At 34.3% G+C, this 14,141-nt stretch overlaps 1 protein-coding gene across 1 annotated transcript in view; it reads right to left on the bottom strand.

The window, feature by feature from the left end:
- Nucleotides 1–5,749: 5,749 nt before the first annotated feature.
- The window catches only part of LOC123655855 (protein O-mannosyl-transferase TMTC2-like), a 92,338-nt gene continuing 83,946 nt past the window's right edge, over nt 5,750–14,141 (bottom strand). Inside the window, exons 5-10 of the mRNA XM_045591603.1 lie at nt 7,891–7,976; nt 7,424–7,686; nt 7,103–7,243; nt 6,877–6,961; nt 6,451–6,629; nt 5,750–5,923 (exon numbers count right to left, since the gene is read on the bottom strand). Of these exons, the coding sequence (XP_045447559.1) occupies nt 5,750–5,923; nt 6,451–6,629; nt 6,877–6,961; nt 7,103–7,243; nt 7,424–7,686; nt 7,891–7,976 (928 nt within the window). The remainder of the gene's footprint in view (nt 5,924–6,450; nt 6,630–6,876; nt 6,962–7,102; nt 7,244–7,423; nt 7,687–7,890; nt 7,977–14,141) is intronic.

Below are 14,141 nucleotides of genomic sequence, written 5' to 3' on the forward strand. Positions count from 1 at the left end.
GGACTGATTGTTACGGGACTTTCATTGGCAGATAGCTGATGTAGAAAAGAGTAACTTAGGCTACTTTTATTAACCGACTTCCAAAAAAGGAGGAGGTTCTCAATTCGACTGTATATTTTTTTTTTATGTATGTTACATCAGAACTTTTGACCGGGTAGACTGATTTCGACAAATTTTGTTTTAATCGAAAGGTGGTGTGTGCCAATTGGTCCCATTTAAATTTATTTGAGACCTAACAACTACTTTTCGAGTTATATCTAATAATGCGTTTTTACTTGACGCTTTTTTCGTCGACCTACGTTGTATTATACCGCATAACTTTCTACTGGATGTACCGATTTTGATAATTCTTTTTTTGTTGGAAAGAAGATATCTCTAGTTTAGTACTATGATAAGGAAACCAGGATCTGATGATGGGATCCCAGAGAAATTGAGGGAAACTCTTGAAAATCCGCAATAACTTTTTACTGGGTGTATCAATTTTAATAATTTTTAATTTAATCGAAAGCTGATGTTTGTCATGTGGTCACATATAAGTTTTATTGAGATCTGATAACTACTTTTTGAGTAATCTTTGATAACGCGTAGTTACTTGACTATATTTTCGTCGATCTACGTTGTATTACTCGTCGATGTAATTGAAGTCGGTTTTTTTTCTTTTGCGAGCAAACACAATTATTTTAGAATTTTATTCTTTTTATAACTCTGCGAACTGAACAATAACTTTTTTATCAAATTCTACGCAGACAAAATCGCGGACACAGCTAGTTAAATTATAATTCTTATAAACCATTTACCTTAAAAAGTGACTTATTGACTTTTGTAGTAATTTACAAAAACATGCATATTGCTTTTTATATACGTATCCTAATTCAATGTAATCGTGTAAATGTGTTTGTATTGCTTAATTTTACACGTTCTATACACTTTAACGTTAATATGTTTACTCTGAAGTGACACGGGGGATAATAAATGTAGATCATAAATGAGGTTCAAGTTACTTTGAGGCACCTCTTAATTTTTATTGTTTCTCTCTCTCTCTGTGTTTCTGTTTCTTCTTACCTCTTTTGTTTCATTTGCATATTAGATAACAATGATCGCGATACGCAACTATTTAATTAAATTTTTAATGGTAATTTGTCGTTAATATATTAACGAATATTAATATATCAGCGATATTTACTCTACTTACTTACTTAATTTTAGAGTCAAGTTCATTTTTTACGCTTCAGCCTGTAATATCCCACTACTGGGCATAGGCCTTTTTCCTCATATAGGAGAAGGATCAGAGCTTAATCCACCACGCTGCTCCAATGCAGGTTGGCGGATCTATTCCCTACTATGAGTAACGATCGCTATCAGGTGTACATGATAACAACCGGGACCGACGGCTTAACGTGCTCTCCGAGGCACGGTGGGGAGAACCACAAGGACTGCACAAACACCCAAACCACGGCAAACACCTGTATGGCCGATACAAATATTTGTCATGTGCGGGGATCGAACCCGCAACCGCCAACGCAACAGGTTACAATCCATGGCTGTGACCGTTGCGCCAACGCGGCGTCATACGCCAACGCGGCGTCTTCGTTTTTAGTTGCAATAAATAGACTGATATCAAACCGAAACAACTAACAAGGACTGGCAAAACGTCATATTCTGTACAACTCTTTTGAGGTAGTATTTACAAAATTACCTAACTAAGTACACAAAAAACGCGAGTTTTATGTCGATCGTAGTTCCGGTTAATACATTAACGACAAATTACTCAATTTTAGAGTCAAGTTCATTTTTAGTTGCAATGCATATACTGATATCAAACCGAAACAATTGACGAGAACTGGCAATACGTTACTTTCTTTGAAACTCTATTGGGGTAGTATTTACAAAAGTACCTACTATGTACAGAAAAAAGCGCAGGTTCTATCTTGATCGGAGTGCCGGTCTAGATTTTTTATCTTTCTGCATCTCCCAGTCACGCTTCGAATAGCAAGTATGTCCGTCGTTCTCGCTTTTTATTAGAAACATCATTCATTTCATCATCAGTGATAATAATGGTTAAATTATTCGCTATTCGTAGACCACTGTGGTAGAATAAGCTTTAAAGCTTCATCTATATAGGAGAGAGGGTGTTTGTCCTAATGTAAGATATCACACATAGTAACACGCTCTTTAGTTTCAGTTCAGATTGTCTGTAAGTACATGAATTAATAGTATATAATTATGTACAAGATTTGGTCTTGATTCGACATTGTAATAAAAAACGACTTTTTACTGAATCTTAAAAAAATAGAGACACAATCGGCAATCTGCCAATAAGTAAGTGAAATTAAGTAACCTTAAAGTAGAAAGTAACCTTAAAAATAAGTATTTTTTTATAAAATTATATTATTTTATATAGAATTAAAAGATTATTAATAAATTTAACCTAACTTATATTTACGTTAATTTTAATTTTACTTGCTTTTTTAGCTTTATTAGATTCTTACCTAGATTTTAAAATATTTAGTGACTGCAAATCGCAGGATAAAAATAATTTTTGCTTGATATTTCTTTACTATACTTTGAACTTTGAAACGAATTATTTAATTTCTGATAAATTTTGGTAACGTTAAATAAATACACCATATAAAATATTGAAGCTTTTATTTACAAAATTACCAACATATAATATCACTTTGGGAATCGCAGTTTCACTTGCATAACACCATGAATATACATAACTAGTATTATATAAAAACAATAATGGTTACAATTCCTCCACAAACTGTTTTTACATTTAAAACTACATACATGATACATATACAAAATAGTGACTGCCTGATTGTTGATTTAATTTAGTACATATATAGCAATTAAGTTGATAATATAATTCGTTTTTAATACATACAAAGAAAAATTATACACATTTTTATAGATATGCGCTGAAATTTATTAAGTTACAGATCATTTAATAAATTAAGACATAAGATTTTTACTTCGACAAAATTAAAGTTCTTTTAATGTTACAAACAGTAATTAACTGAACTTTAATAAGTTATTCATATTATTGTCTATTAAATCTTTTTGATAATTCATTCTAATTAGTAATTACTGAAGTTCTTTAATTAGCTTCGATTTATAATATTTTTTATTTTCAAATATAACACCTAAATAAATAATAAATACTCGTGAAAATTAATCATTGTTTTATACATAAAATTCTAAGGAATTATAGTTTTATCAAAATTGTGTCTTTTTGACAAAATTTCACTTTAAACAGAAACAGTTGTTGTAACGACGACGATGATACACGAAATCTATAATTACGACCAAATTGTTATAAAATAAAATTTATTTGAGCCTATCCAATGACAAAATAAATCAAATATATATCCTATATACGCATGTATCTTCTATTCTTATTTTATCAAAATAAAATATTAGTCATTAAATAGAAAAGCTACATTTCTTCGTTTCCTGATCGAGTTTACATTTAAAGAAATTCAGTCATCCCGTGAACACGGTTGATGTAAAGTATCTGAAACGTCAGGAATGTAAAGCCTAATAAACTAAATTTTAGGTAGTTAATAAAGAAAGCCATATAAATAAACAAAATAAAAAACGTATAAATCATTAAATTTATTTCATGTTAATATCACTTTAACGTTTGAAAATATTAAAAATTGTGATAGTGTATTGTATAATTTTTATACAAAACGTAAATCTCGATGTAAAGAAAAAGTTATTTGGCGTTCGTCTATTTCTAAAAAGCGTAATTTATATTTATTGTCACAGGTGTGAGAAGAAAATGACAAAAAATAGAATTACCAGAGATTAATAGTCAAACTTTATCCGCTATGTATGACAATAACTTTAACACATTTTATTTACAACAATTTTTATTTTACATTTACAATACGAATTAACAATCTTGTGTCAATAAATTATCTTAGTAAACTTGAAATAGATATGTTTCAGACTTTATATGAAATGAACCACTTAAAACATAAGTTGAAAAGTTTTCATTACAGTTTTATTCAATAAAAATATAATATAAAACAATAAAAATGTTATAATTGATTTTAGTATTTCATATTTACTTTGAAAAAAAAAACAACTTTTACTAAGCAAAAATAAATATAAACAAGCGTTTCAAAAAATTCTATTACTAATTTTTTAATTAATATTTCGATGACTTTTTCTCAACCTATATCCATATATTATCACGCAAATGAAAATTATATTTAATGAATTTTACATTTAAATAAGTATAGCATTTTATGCAAGCTCTTCAATCATGTGATCAAAGATAAAGAAATAGTACTGGAAGACGAAACAAATCCTTAACGAGATAAAAATTATCGTAATTAAGAAACAACGGGAATAAGGAATCCCTCATTAGAATATTTTATTTCTGGTGTATAAAATTGTCACATTATGTATCTATTTACAGTTCTAACTACATTCTATAGCGTTGTTTAAAGACCCGTTCTGGGGTTTTGAAGTACCGCAAGATAAAATGTACAAGTAATGAAAAAATTATGCATATGAATAAAATGGAAATTCCTTTTGTGCATATTTTATATTTTTAACGGAGATTATTGAATGATTAAATATTATACCTAATTGTTTTTTTTTTTTTTGATATACAGATTCTTAACACTTATTGTATATGTGTAGACTTACCCCTCATTTTTCGCTTAAGGACCCCATTCTATTTCAATCGTGCTTTAAGGGTAAGTATTATAAAAGGTACAAGGTATTTGGCATTTACTTGCAATAATATATTATGTATATACCTATTTACCGTAGACGTTGTACTTAAAATAAAAATGTAATACTTAACACTTACAATAAATTTAATTCCAAGTTCGATAAATAAATTAATACATTTCACTGCAAACATTTAATGTAGATTAAAATCCACAATTTTATCAATGTTTTGTTAAAAGTATACATAAATAATTTTTCAATTTATAAATAACAACAAAATATATAGAAGCATACTTATTAATATAACGTTAGATAAATTATCACAGAGGAAGATCAATGATTTAGTACTGTCTTAATTCAAATAAACCAAGATATGAGATAAGAAGAGAACTAACTTAAGTTAATTCTTCTCCAACATAGGAAAAGAGGCCTATGCCCAGCAGTAGAATGCTACAGATTGAATCGTAACTTAAGTTCGATCTAAATTATAAATACAAAGCGACCTACAGTTTTTACATACCTTATATTTTGAAATGTTGTTTTTGTATACAGCATGTTATTTAAACATGTGTCCTTCAGTTTAGGGGCATATAATAATGATTACAGCTCATTATTACAGAACTTTAAAATCGATATATTTTAAATAAAATGTGAAGACATAAGTAAAGAGGATATAAAATAGCCGATTTAACTGTAAAATTCAGGTGACTCGGTCGCTGCCTCGACACTCAACAAACTACATTAGTTCGAAAAATTAAAAAATTATTATATTAAGATTTCAATTACCTACATTTAATTTTTTTTATTATTAAAATTTCTGTTATGGTATGCCTACGTGTATCTCAATATACCCCTAAACGGAACGAAACATGTTAAATATCATGTAATATATGTAAATATAGTTTAAAAAAAAAAAAAAAACAATTCGAATTAACAAAATTATAACAATACTGTTAAAATTATACTTCTTCTAAATAAATATAGGTTTTATATCTACATTTTGGCAATTGACACTTCACGTTGTTTGCAATTTGTGCTGAAGACGTGTAACATTTTATAATGACGTTTTTCGTTGATTGCTCATGAGTGTTCGTACTCGCTTCAAATTTGTAATTGTGATTTCGTCATTAGGCTTCAACTGCAAAGCCCGACGATATGAAGCAGCGGCTGCCACATATTTTCCATTAAGATGCAAAATTGCTCCGAGATTAGAGTGATATTCTGCATTCTATAAACAATAATACATTAACATACAGATCCTATATATGTATGTCATTTCTGTAACAACTTTACTAAGTTATTATTAACAATTTCTTAATGTCAATCATCGAGGATACAAAGCAAATCTGGCAAAATTATGTTTAGACGTATGATGTCGACATCATTTGGATTCTCTAGAGCAACCCAGAGAAAGCTTCAGTACCTACTTCTTAGAATGCTGAGACGAAGTGAATAAAACTGGCGTAGTATCACACATGTACCTAATCATCAGCTTACAAAGTACTATAAGAGCAATAGTCGTAACATTACGTGACATGCGCCTGCGTATTTAAGAACAAGCAGAAATTTACTGCTTAAGGTAGTGGATCACCTCCTGTCATCTTACCATTGGCACATCCCTTTTTTAATTTTTCCCCACTGTCACTATTTATTTTGCGATAACGTTAGTTCTGTAGTGTTGTTTATTTTCTCGTGGAAATTTAATTTTTGAAATTCAATGCTATTTATGTTTCCAATTCACGTCCCTAAGCTTACCTCAGGACTTAATTCTACAGCGCGCGCATACCAACGCTCAGCGGAGCGGCAACGTCGCGCATCCCTAAGGGCGCGCGCGGCTGACGCAGCGCGTACGCTGTCCGTCGGCGTCAGTCGCGCTGCTTCTACTAACTGCTCTGCGGACTCACGAAGCCGTCGTTGTGATCTCAAAAACATACCTAAATAACAATATTTAATTAAATTTAAATAAAATATTAACAATTTATTATTAAATAATTAAAATGAACTTAAAGTTTGGAATCTATCATTTTAATTAATTATAAAAAAAACTATCATAACATTATTACTTCGTAATTTTTAAAAAACTATTTTTAAAGCTATATGTCTTAATTTATCTAAACATACTTATTTGTGTTTAATACTAAAATAAGATAATCAAGGACAATTAAGTATAATAAGCCTTACCGAATTTGTCCCGAACTAGGGGATCTTCAGGCGCTAAAGAGACAGCTTTTTTAAACCAAAGTTCTGCCTCCATACTTCTACTTTCCTGTTGAATATTATATCCATATCTGTTTTATTAACATTATTATATAAAAAAATAATAATAATTTCACTATATAATCTTTTTTCTTATTTCTATTAATTATCCTGACAGTGTTTATATAACATGCAATATAACAGCGCTTACATTTCTAGCGAGTATTTGTGCGAGAGTGATGTGTGTTCCCACATGATTCGGAGCCAGAGCCAACGCGGATAAAATGCTATGTTCAGCCTGCGGCCATTGATGCAGTTGAATGTATATTTCAGTCGCCATCGACAGCACACTCTGTTTACAAAAACACAACAACTAATACAAATGTAAGAAAACAAATAGTGCCTATTTAAAAATAGAACATCGTTAATTAGGATTTCTTATTTGTTTCGGATAAAAAATCTTTTCGTCGAATTACAATAGCTGTAAATTTTTTTGGCTTCATGCCAGAATAAAGATTTCAATAGTACATACGTGTCGCGTCCAGCCGACAATTGGCGCGTTCGTATCGGGTAATATTTGCAGCGCGTCCTTGTAAGCCGAGAGCGCTTTGTGCCAGTGCCCTCTCTGTGTGTGTAGGGACGCTAGTTGTACTAGCGCAGACACGCGTGCAGCCTCGTGTTCGCGTCTGTCCCTAACGCGCACACCCTCAGCCCGGGCGCCAGCTCTCAGCGCGCTCGCTGCTTCCGCCAGTCGCCCATCCGCCATTAATGACGTTCCAAGATTTACATATGCCACTAAAAGTTTATCACAGTGACCCATTTAGCAAATTACTTATAACGAGGAATTTATATCAATTTTATAACCTACCGGTTAGTTTTAATGTAAATATGAATTTGAAAAAAAAAACTGATCCACAACGAATTTATTCAAAAAAATTATGTATTATAAAAAGTATTTGGGTTAGTACTTCATACATTATTCCCAATAAGTATACTTACAAGCCATGGAAGGTCGAAAATAAATTGCCCTTTCAAAACTTTTGATAGCTTCTCCGAACCGCCTTTGGTTTTGATGTAAAATTCCCCTAAAACAACGGAACGAATAAATTGAGGCGTTTGTATTCACATGGTTTGCTAATTAAATAAGTATGTAAATCCTCATTCGTTTAGTAGGAAAACACTATAAATTCATTTACATCAATTTTTGTACACCACTTAAGATTAATCAAACACAACAGAATAAAATTACAGTTGCAATAATAAAGTATAACTAATATTGATTTTGCAAGTGAATGCTTTTGCGAGGTTAATGTAAAGCTTATTTTTTTAAATAATAAAAGCATAAGTTTAAGAGTTTCTGATTTGTAACATTATTATAAATAACAATCAGCCTGCAACATCTCACTGTTGGGCATAAGCTTCTTTCCCCATATAGGAGGATGAATTGGAGCTTAATCCACTACGCTGCTCCACTGCGGGTTGGCTGAAAGGTTTCTACTATGAGGAACGATGGCTATCAGGTATTTATGATAACATGCTCTCTGAGGCACGGTGGGGAGACTAACAATGACATACATCCAAACCCGAAAGAGTGTGTTTCAGGTATGGAAATATGATAGTTCACTTCCCTTTATAAATTATATTTTTTTAGGTTATTTCCTGGTCTAGAGCACAGTCTATATATAACTTTGGACATAGATATTTAAAAATACTAATAGAGAAGCCTTTACATATGATCATTCAATTGCATTTAGGTATGTATGATGACTATGATTTTTAATTCTATACAAACCTTAAACATTTACGTTAAAAAAATATTTCTAAATTGTTGTCTCGGAGTAAAGGATGACAACCAATTAAGTGCAACCAAGTAAGTAGTATGAGTAGTCTAGTCTAGTCTATAGACTTAACACCGGCGGTCGTAGGTTCGCTCAGAGCAGTTATTTGTCTTTGTACATATATTTGTTTCCGGATTGAGTGCTTAATATCCTTGTTAATCCCAGTCATAATCACTGATTAATTAACATGATAGCGATACTTGTAGTTTGAAAATTATTTGCCGACGCGCAATAAAACAATAATTGATTAATTTTCAATCTTCATGTATAGAGATATAGCCCTACATTGAATGTTTAAAAGCTAAATCGGAATTAAGGATATTTTTGTCGCTAAATCTGTCACATCCCACTCGCCACTACACCACCTCACTGCTAAGCTAATAGTCGTTTGTATTTTGTGTTTATCCATTTAGCAAACTTACACAAAGATAAAGACGCGTTTACTTAATTAAGAGTGGTGTAAGCCGTAAACAAACCAGTCAAGTTTCCAACAGAAAATGTGAGTTATTCTCTGTACATTTAAGGCACCGAGTAATTCTAATAAATATATTAAACTTGTAAATTTATACATATAATCAATTTACAAATATTTTATAAACAATTAATTTTTTGTTCGAAAAATTATTTTACGTCGATTGTATTATAATAGCCTAACGTCTGCTTTTATAAGTTTTTATTAATTGCTAACGAGCAAAAAGGATACCAGATTCAGTATGGAAGCAATTTAAACACGACAAAATGTCATTTGTTTGGTATGATAAAAAATCTGTACTTTAATAATACATAGATGCGACGGTGCAATATGTCCGCATGAATAATGCAAGTCTACTGGGTCGAAGCAACGTGGGCCAAGCGTACACTAATGAGAGGCGGACCTCCCTGGCTATTTTACCCCACCGACGTCAGCAATAATTTGTTACTAATTTCCCTCTAATTATAGTGATGTGCTTTGAGCGATATTGCATTCAACACTGTGGTTTAATTTAAATGATACGTCTGTATTGTACGAATCATTTACACAGTACGCCTGAGTAACGTTGTACTAGTGATCGTAACAAAGACCAAGCCTTTTCCCAATACAATAATATCGTAAACACACTGAAATTACTCAGACCTAGAAGCGTTTCCATGTTCATGCATCATGTGATTAAAGTTATTAAGCTAATAATAGGTCGCGATGTGTTGTATCCATTTGTATCTTTTGGCAAAATGGACTTTAATTTTACTTTATGTACTTTGCATTTTAATTACAAGGAATTTCATCGTTGAAATTTACGCTAGTGAAAATTAATTTCGGAATAACGAATAGTGTTTAGCCAATATCACATTGTCAAACCATATCGCAACACGTTGAAGCATATTATTTTGAGTCTTTATTTTAAGGAATATCTATATATTAATACAAAAACTTAGTACCCCTTTTTACGAAAATTGAGCGGATGATGGAGTATGAAACTTTGCACAATAATAGTTTATGTAGAGAAGGGGGGCAGAATGGTAATATTTTTTACTCCAAAGTCAATTCGGTTATGCTGGAAACTACTAGCGATGTAGACGAGTTGGCCAACAACGTGGTGAAGACGGTGTGTAAATTGGGTTGCAGATACTTTCACTGACTTTGATCTAGTGCGGCGAAGGTAAAATATGCCCGCTACTCAAACACCTTTGCCGGAAAAGATGGCTCTTTCCGAGAAGATACGAAAACTTATAAGCAGATACCACTGCTCTAATACAAGAGATATTACAACTCTTATAAAGCAGAATAGTCCATATCCAAGACCAGCGAATGAGACTCATTTTCCTTCGTTGCGGAACAAGACAGGGAGATGTAATGCCATCAAAACTGTTTACTTCTTTTTTTAAAATAGGGGTAATCAGGTCATGGAGCTCCTGCGCACACTCTCCGAAATGTATCTGATAAAAAACCAATAGGCCGGCCACCCTACGCCGATGGCGCAAGCTTTGCAACGACCAGTGCATCATCACCGATGAGCTTTCTGGCTCAATTGACTCAAGAAGCTCCAGCTGATACTTGGCTGAGCCATCCCAAAGATGAGAGCAGTACTCCATGCATGATCGATCGTGAGCTTGATATAAATTTAGAAGCTGTTCCGGAGTGTAGTACTGTCTCACCTTCGAAAGGACGCCCAGTTTTTTGGCAGCTGTTTGAGCCTTAGCCTCTATGTATGAGCCAAAATTGAGAGTAGATATCAAAGTAGCACCAAGAAGCTCCAGGTGGCCGGTTATGGGCACGGGCACACCTCTGAAAGAGGGAGTCAGGTGGAAAGGACTCCGCTTTACCAAAAAAGAGACACGCCTGAGTCTTTGAGGTGTTAAACTTGACCAGGTTTGCGTCACCCCAATAAGAGACAGCTTTAAGAGACAAGTTCAGACGCTGAATCATGGCTTCTCTCAGCGATTGGATTTCAGACCCACACGTTCGTGCGTCGGACACATAACGCTCGACAACGGTGGTGTTATCTGCATACCCAAATGTCCCGGGTTTGAGCAGGTCGTTGATGTGCAGCAAGAATAGTGTTGCCGAGAGTACAGACCCCCGAGGGACCCCGGCATTGATGGCCAAACGATCGGACTCGCAGCCGTCTATAACTACGCGGATCGATCGATCCCTCAGAAAGTCAGATATCCAAACACAAAGAGAAGCGGGTAGGCCGTATGAAGGAAGTTTGCTAATATAACCGTCATGCCAGACCCTGTCAAATGCCTTCGAGACGAGATTTCGATCGAGCGAGACCGCAATGGCTTCCCCATGTCTCTCGATAGCCTCACTCCATAATTATGTGTGTCATACTGCGTTGGAGGATGTCTTTAAGATGTTGGATTGGGGAGACACGGTTTCAACGTCAAAAGTGAATATATCTCTCATATTCATTTTAACGAAAATATCATCATCTTTGCAGATACGATGGAGAAACTAGACCAAATGCTGGGCCCAGGGGAAGTTGCTGGATCTCTTACTGGGCGCGTCCCCCGGCTAGCTCGTCTGTTAGTGCAGTCTGGAGGACCCGTGGGTAGTTGTCGGGTCGTGCTGGGCTCCCTAGAGCTTTGTTCGGTTGCTCGGCGCGATCTGTTCTTGGAGATCGGGCAGGCCTGCCTGGCTTGGAGATGGCATGCTCTTGGACATGTGTCCCCATTCTGCAGACGATAGACTGTTTCGGTTGAGCGTCCCTTCAGTGTGATGGCCAGCTGTGGCTGGAGGATGTTCGGCTGACTAGAGACCCTGCGCGTCGTTAAGAGGGATGGTCTTGTGGGTGCCACTCCTCTAGGTGCCGAGGCCCGAATGTTCTCATTCAGACCAAACGCTGGGGCGGGGTGGTGCATGCTAACGCGACCCAATCTCGCCCTACTTAGGCGGAGGTCTGCTCACACGTGGATGGTTTTTAAGCAGTAAGAATCTCTCACATGTGGGGGCACCGGAGGGTGTCCATGAGGATTTTCCCCACGTAAAAAAATGTTCAGGATTATGTCCATCTAGGCCATACCATCCAACTAGGCTGAAACAACTTCGAGTAAGAAGCTGATAGGAGAATTTGGCTGGGCTGGGCGGGATTTGGCAGGCTTCGGAGAGTCATAATTTCAACGATTCCTTAATGCTTAAAGACAAAAGTTTTCGAGCGCCTTGCCCATTTTAATATATGATGCCGAGACGTGGACACTAACGAAGGTGTAACTCAACGTGTAATGTTACGGCTAATGCTTGGTGTCTCTCTCGAAGATAGGATAACATGAGACTTTCCACGAGAGAACTAAATAATCGGCATAGCCCACAGAATCAGAAAAGAGAAAAATCAAAATCAAAAACCACCTTATTCGAATAAGTCTCAAAAGCACACTCGAATCGACATTTTATAAATTAAAATTTTAAGGCCATTGCCACCTTTAAAAGTACCTTTTAAAGCTACTACTGATTCAGAATGTAGATTCTGTAGAGAAGAACCGGCAAGAAACTCCGCAGTTAATCTTTTGAAATTAATATATAAACTGTGTTTTAGTACAAAATTAATAATTATTTCTTGCATGAAATACAGCGTTACTAAGTAGTAATTGCCTTGGACTGAAGACCGCGTTTTGGCAAACATGGTGTGGGACATCTTCCGTCCCACTGAACCGACGATCTACGCAATATTGCCGGTATAGGCTGGTTGAGGATTGCGGAAACCTTGGATGTCTGGCGCGAACTTGGGGAGGTCCATAGGCCAGGACAGGCTGGACATATCCAGTAGTGGACTTCAATAGACTGAACGGACTGACTGACTGATTTTAATATAAAATAACGTCAAATTATAGTTTTAGTTACTGAACCTTTAGGGATGACTAAAATTACTACAAGGCATCTTATAATTGCGCATAACAAACGCCTTCATTACTGAAACAGTAGCGATTTCTTAATGTTGGCGAATGCATTAATATTAATAGCGCTGACAAATTATTTGTTTGATGAGGAACGTTTGAATACAAACGCGGTGGATGAATTGAAAGTAATTTATGCACCGAAAGCTCACGAAAGAGCTCGGATGCTTCCGTCGGGCGCCAGTCACACGGTCACGCAATACCGACATTCCGTTATTCAAAAGGTGACAAATACCAAATTTGATTTATCTCTAACTATTAAGTCACATCATATAACATAATAGCAATATAATAATACATAATAGCAATGCTAATTTGTAACATTTCTCGTTATAACTTTATGTCAGATAGTTGAACAAATTAAACACAATTCAAAGCTTATGTGATGTTGATTTAATTTCATTACGGGTATGTGTGTACATTTTACATGTTATTTGACTGACGTCTGCGGCTTCGCTTTTACAAAAACATGAAAGGTTTGCATTTCTATTATAATCAAATTCTATTTACGCTTTTTATAATTTTCTTATGTTTAAATACTTTCTTATCAAAAACTTAAACGGGTGTGTCATCTCGGCTTTCTATTTTTTCCGTAAATGTTAACTAATTACATATAATTCAAGTAAATAGTATGTTACATATAACAATATTTAATAAATTGCTTAGATACAGTTGTTTGTTTGAATACTATCACTAGCAAATGTTAAACTTCTAAGGTTGAACTTATGATGGCTCACGAAGCTTGAATGTATGATATTGTTTTTGAATAACTTTCGTAACGAATTTACTGATTGAATATATTAAATAAATATGCATACAGTTTAGTCACACCGCAGGTCGTTAGTATCTTTTCTTTATATAAATGAAGAATTAGAGCTTATTGCACCTCGTTTCTCCGATGTGGATTGCCAAATGACTTCCCTACTAAGAGTTACAAATACAATCGAATCAAGAAACTCCTCCTTTTTGGAATTCGGTTAAAATATTTACACTGTCTTAGAGATAGATTTCTTAGAGAATTCGTAATTGTCTATAAAAGGC

Source organism: Melitaea cinxia, chromosome 8 (assembly GCF_905220565.1).
Source record: "Melitaea cinxia chromosome 8, ilMelCinx1.1, whole genome shotgun sequence".
In the NCBI taxonomy this organism is placed as follows: Eukaryota; Metazoa; Arthropoda; class Insecta; order Lepidoptera; family Nymphalidae; genus Melitaea; species Melitaea cinxia.